General features: G+C 39.6%; 1 protein-coding gene across 1 annotated transcript; it reads right to left on the reverse strand.

Annotated features, from left to right (window-relative positions):
* On the reverse strand, window positions 1-4,729 carry Prp5 (pre-mRNA processing factor 5). Its single transcript, XM_065483740.1, has 16 exons — window positions 4,643-4,729; window positions 4,478-4,544; window positions 4,255-4,401; window positions 4,026-4,191; window positions 3,855-3,969; window positions 3,333-3,730; window positions 3,093-3,278; window positions 2,763-3,039; window positions 2,504-2,704; window positions 1,655-2,130; window positions 1,219-1,485; window positions 1,048-1,159; window positions 876-995; window positions 634-824; window positions 396-572; window positions 1-334 (listed from the first exon to the last, which is right to left on the reverse strand). Exons 2-16 carry the CDS (start codon window positions 4,492-4,494, stop codon window positions 92-94), a joined length of 3,093 nt encoding a protein of 1,030 aa, XP_065339812.1. The 5' UTR covers window positions 4,495-4,544; window positions 4,643-4,729; the 3' UTR covers window positions 1-91.
* Between the last annotated feature and the right edge of the window lie 836 nt (window positions 4,730-5,565).

Here is a 5,565-nt window from a genome sequence, read left to right on the forward strand (position 1 = left end):
TCAATTTCAAAATAACTTTTTTAATTACTTGTATAATTCAAATGCAAAGTCACACAGAAGTCTTGCTTGCAGAATTGTGGTTGCGAAAAACTTATAAAACTTTGTAGCGAGACTTGTTGACGAGTTGGTGAGAAGTGCTTTGGAGTTTAATGAGCTCCTCTTTGATTAACCGCGTGATCTCAGCTTTGGCCTTGGAAACAGCAAGTTCACTTGTGCTCTCAATGGCCAGGTAGAGCTTTCTCTCGCCGTCAGGAGGTGGCTTACCCACTGGTGTGAACGTTCCTCGAACTGTGATGCCAGCTTCCGAGTACTCACTGATCTGAGCCAGAGCCTCCTGAAATTGGACAAGTTCCCACGTCAGAATAATATGTTTCCTAGTGCTTGTTGTATTGTACCTTTGAAGTGACTCTCCATCTAGCCTGTTGGGGAAAGTCATTGATCTCCAACTCTTCCTCATACTTGCGGAAGATTTCTTGATCCCCAAACTCGTCAATTTTCTCTTCATCCTCTTTGGGCTGGTAATTAAGTTTGGTGTTGAGCTTTGCTGCAAGTTGCTCTGCCACAGTTTTTGCCTGCAACAAAAAAATATATTCCATTGGTCTCGATCTTGAGACATAATTTATGAGAACTCACAGTTATAAGAGGATGTAAACCACTGCTTCCCTTCATAATTGCCTCTGCGGTCATTTGAGAGGCCACCTTATGCTCAGCGCCAAGATTTTTGGCCATGTTGATTCGGGAAGCAAGTCTTTTTGCCAATTCCAGTTTGTCAGCAGTTGCCGCAGCACTGACAGCCGCTGCAGCTTGAGTTGCGGCCAAATTAACTAAAGCGAGAATGGATAAAGATTAAAAAAAAATTTAAATTTTAATCATACTGCCAATTGCTCCTAGAGCAGGTGCCTTGATTTCTTTGATGGTCCTCTTTGGTGCTAACATTGTTTCAATTTGTTGATCAATATCATTGAGAACATCTTCATCGTCAGAATCTTGTAGACCTACAGAGAGATTAAAAAGTTTAAGATTTTGATCGAAGAAAGTGATACTCACCAAGTGCAGCCTTTTGCAGTTTTTTCTTCTCATTGATGGCTTGTGCTTCATTATCATCAAACTTGAAGCCTTTGCCGCTAAAACCACCCCCAGTGTGCACCTTCTTTCCTTCCTGCAAATTAAGTTAGTTGCTATAATGAAGTTATTCAGAATATAATTGAAAATACGCACCGCTGCGGCTTTGGCTTTGTACAGGTCAAATATTTTCTGCAAGGCCTCAGGAACTGCGACGCCAGAGAGCTCAAATGCGCGGACAATTTCACCAGAGTACCTCTCCTGGTCCGGCGTGAGGAAAGTGTAGGCAAAGCCCTTTTTACCAGCCCTGCCTGTGCGTCCACATCTGTGCACATAGTCTTCATAGTGGTTTGGACAATCATAGTTTACAACAAGGATCAATTGCTTAACATCAAGGCCGCGAGCAGCAACAGAAGTCGCAATCTGGGAAGCAAATAAATTGAAAATTCAGCATTCAAATCATAAAAGTTAATTTTAAAAAGGAAACAAAAATCTTTTACGTCAGGATAGAATCTTTTTTTTCAAATTTTACTAAATTAACCAGTTTAAGAACCAGTAAAATATATTTCAGTCTTAAAAAAGGGTTACTCACCAACAACTTGACTTTTCCATTTTTGAAATCCACAATGGTGCTGTCTCTGTCAAACTGGTCAATTCCTCCGTGTAGCGACATGCAATTGTATCCAGCCTTCATGAGGTCCTTGAGCAGGATGTCCGCGTTTTCCTGCTTGTCCACAAACACAATCGTGCTGCCACGGTTCTGGAACAGTCCCAGCAGCTCGAGCAGCTTAAGGAATTTCTGATCCTCATCGAGCACCACCACGTGTTGCTCCACTTCCTTGCAGACAACGCTGCGGCCGCCGACCTGCACCTCAATGGGCTTGGTCAGGATGCGCCTTGCCAGAGCCTCCATTTGCCTTGGGAATGTGGCACTGAACATCACCGTCTGCCTGTCTGGCCGCACGTTGTCCATGATGCGCATCACTTGAGGTTCAAAGCCCATGTCAAACATCCGGTCAGCTTCATCCAAGACGATGTAGGTAACGCGGCGTAAGTTAGTTACTCGACCTAATTAAAAAATGTTCAAAACTGTTATTGCTCTTCTTATAAACATTGATGACTAAAGTTAATTTCTAAGAAAAAAGCTTTCAAGATAGAGTTCTGAATTTTCATTTAAGAGACAATCTTAATATTGTAAAAAACTAACTAAAACATTTTGTAAATATTAAGGGGATTATTTTTAAGAAAATATTAAAAACAAATCTCATCCCTAAGAAATTCACAACCATGAAGCACCACAAGCGTGTTTTAATAACCTAGCAGGAAAGTTGAGAGCTATTTTGGTTAAAACATTATCATTTTTCTGATAATTAACGTGATATAAATGAGTAAGAATATACTATTAAGTGAAATCCTTCTTTTGAGATTGAAAAAAGCTTACCATTATTAGCTGCGAGCATGTCAATCATTCTGCCAGGTGTGCAGACAATGACCTCGGCGCCTCTTTTCAGTTCTGCTATCTGCTCAGAAATACCAGTGCCGCCATACACGCAAACTGCCCTCAAACCCAAATATTTGCTGAATTTCTTGATGTCTTTTCCAATTTGCATGCACAGCTCTCGCGTCGGCGTCATTATTATCGCTATATATTATGAGAATTAAGGTTAATGCACAGGTTACATTGGTTATGAAGGACTTGCCTATTGGACCATCATTATCTTCAAGTGGTGGTTGATCAAGGATGTGCCGAAACATGGGCAGCAGGAAAGCAACAGTTTTTCCACTGCCAGTTTTGGCAATGCCGATCAAATCCCTTCCTGACATGACGGCTGGTATTGCCTGCGCCTGGATGGGGGTGGGCTTTTCGAAATTTTGCTTCTTCAGAACGTCAAGCACCTTTTTGCTTACTCCACATTGAGCCCACGTTTTAATGGGTCTAGGGCAGCCTTTGCCTTTGACACGAATACCTTCCAACACCTATATTAAAAAAATTAGCAATGCACGCAACTTAATAAGATAATTGGACTGGCCTCTTTGTACGCGTCAACTTCTTCTTGCGACATTTTTGTAATTTCAGGAACTTCAACGTAAAAATTCTTCCTAAACGGTTTGTAGGACTCCTTGGAATGATCAACCTTTGCCAACTCCTTCTTTTGCTTCACTGCCAAACCAGCAGCAGTTTCTTGAAGATTTTCTGTCTCCTCCTCCGAGGAATACTGGTGAAAAAATAAGGTTAAACTAGAACAAAATTAGATGAAATCTTAGCTGACCTCCAAGCCGTCTTGGTTTTGCTCTATGAGCTCGCCTTTGCTCTTACTGCTGTCTTTTTTCTTTGCCGTTCCCGACATGATGACCACACCCGATTGCGCTGAGTTTTGTTTCTCCTTTGAGTCCTGCACTTTGTCAATTTTGTTAATTTTACACACCTCCTCCTGGACGGTCATCATATATGCGTCAAGAGGATCAACGTCATCTTCCTCCTCTTCCTGTTTAACAACTGGCGCTTCCTCTTCATCTTTCTTCTCTTCGACCTCCGTGTCCATAATAGCTTCACCATTCTTCTTCTCAGTTTCCTCTTCTTCATCTTCATGTTTCACTTTGTTTCTATCTTCTTCCTCATCGCTGTCATCTTCAAGGGTCCACTTTTTAGAAGGCAATACCATGTTTGCTGAAAATATAAAAAAATATGGTGATTACTTAAGGTCTTCTCTAAGGAGAATTTGTGATTAATAGGGGCTACCTAAAAGGTTTCCAATAAAACTTAGTGTCAATAACAAATATGAAATATCTACATTTAGAAAAGTCAGGCCTGTCCTCGAGTTCTTTCTTTTTGCGCTCAGCTCTCCACTTCTCAATGCGTTCCCTCCTTTTCAACATTTCGATTTCCAGTTGTTTCTGCTCCTCTTCCTGCAATATTACAAATTCTTTCATGGACTGAATTATTGATAACTTTACAAACCAACCTTCGAAACTTGTGGGTCCACAACAGGTTCTTTACTTTCGGTTTTAGAGTCTCTAGCTCTGTCCCTGGATCTGGACCTTTTGTGGTCTCTTCCTCGTGACCTAGACCGATTCCTATCTCTAGACCTGGACCTTTTTGATCTGGAGGACCTTTCTCTCTTGCTCTCTCTGTATTAAATATATTTATTTATTTTGATTGATAACAAGGTGAGCCAATAAATTGAATCTTACTTTCTATCATTGCGGTGTCTTTCCTCCCTAGAACGACTTCTACGGTGACGACTGCTGCGAGAAATTTTATCACGATCTTTACTGCGGCTCCTTGAGCGCTTTGATCTTTTCTTTTCAGGGGTTGTTGCACTTCTGCTCCTGGAGCGTCTGCAATTATGTGTTTTAAGTGAAATTAATTATGATATAACAAAATAATGGGATTTTCCATTCAAACTATGCTCACCGCGATCCACGAGTCATTTTTCTTTCCACTCGCTGCTCTGGAAATTGAAGCGAATCGTTGCACAAAACTACAAAATCAATCTGTCAGTCACGTAAATAAACAAAGAGTTCATAATGTGCAGATAAAGTATGTTACTGTTAATATTTGATTTTGTATTTGGAATACCTTGAGGAAAGTTGATTAAAAGTTGTTGAATTTATATCAACAAACGCCGGATCTCAACATAGACATAGAGGTTGCCGTGTTTGTGTTTTTGTTGAACGAGGAACGGGTCAGAACGGGTTCCGAACGATAGCGCCATCTGTTAGGAGTTTTGGAAACTCGATTGAGACACCAAAAATTCAAAATTGAAAAAGATGCCGGTGATGTAGCTTTATTGTAGAGTCAATTGTGGTTTACAATTAGAGCTGTAAAAATGTTTGTTTCCGTGGGCTTAAATTTCAAAATGCTAAAATACTTGTTACATCATTATTTGTAAATTATTGCGTTTCGCTTTCCATTTCTTCATTTGAGATTCAAATAATGTAAGAAGCACAGAAAAACCAACCAAGAGGATTTAAATTTGTGACAGCGAGAAAATATTGCAAAATATATTTTTATAATACATTTTTGTGTAATCCGTGTACGCCTGTGTACGTAACCTATCTTGGGCAATATTTTTTTTAATAAAATTGTTTAATACACACAAGGAAATGATTTTATTTGTACATCAGTGTAGAAACGTGAAACGTCAAAAAATCATTATTTAAGGTTTAGTTGGTATGTTTGTACTAAGTAGAAGCCAGAAGACCTAGGATTAAAATCGCAGCACCCCTTTCTTCATTTATGAAAATTTTGCGAATCATTTAATGCCTGATATCTATAAGTAAAATGTATACAATCTTAATATACCGTTTAAAATTTTCTTTGATATCATAAAAAAAGCAGTTTAAAAATTATCGAGGGTTTTTATTGGTTTTTATGTATTCAATTATCTTGAGTATCACGACCAATTATGTAGCTCCGTTGCACACACACCTGCGGCTCTATGAAGCGCCTCCCAGTGGGATTTTGTGTGTGTAGAATGGAATGTGTTGGATGTAGATGAC

The sequence above is a fragment of the Cloeon dipterum genome, chromosome 3, assembly GCF_949628265.1.
Source record: "Cloeon dipterum chromosome 3, ieCloDipt1.1, whole genome shotgun sequence".
NCBI classification, from domain to species: Eukaryota; Metazoa; Arthropoda; class Insecta; order Ephemeroptera; family Baetidae; genus Cloeon; species Cloeon dipterum.

Excerpts from the sequence above, each read along its gene's own strand:
- Prp5 (XM_065483740.1), bottom strand. Across the intron at positions 2,131-2,503 it reads CATGCTCGCAGCTAATAATG|GTCGAGTAACTAACTTACGC; the intron begins GTAAGCTTTTTT and ends TTTTTTAATTAG. Across the intron at positions 1,486-1,654 it reads ATGGAAAAGTCAAGTTGTTG|ATTGCGACTTCTGTTGCTGC; the intron begins GTGAGTAACCCT and ends TTTGCTTCCCAG.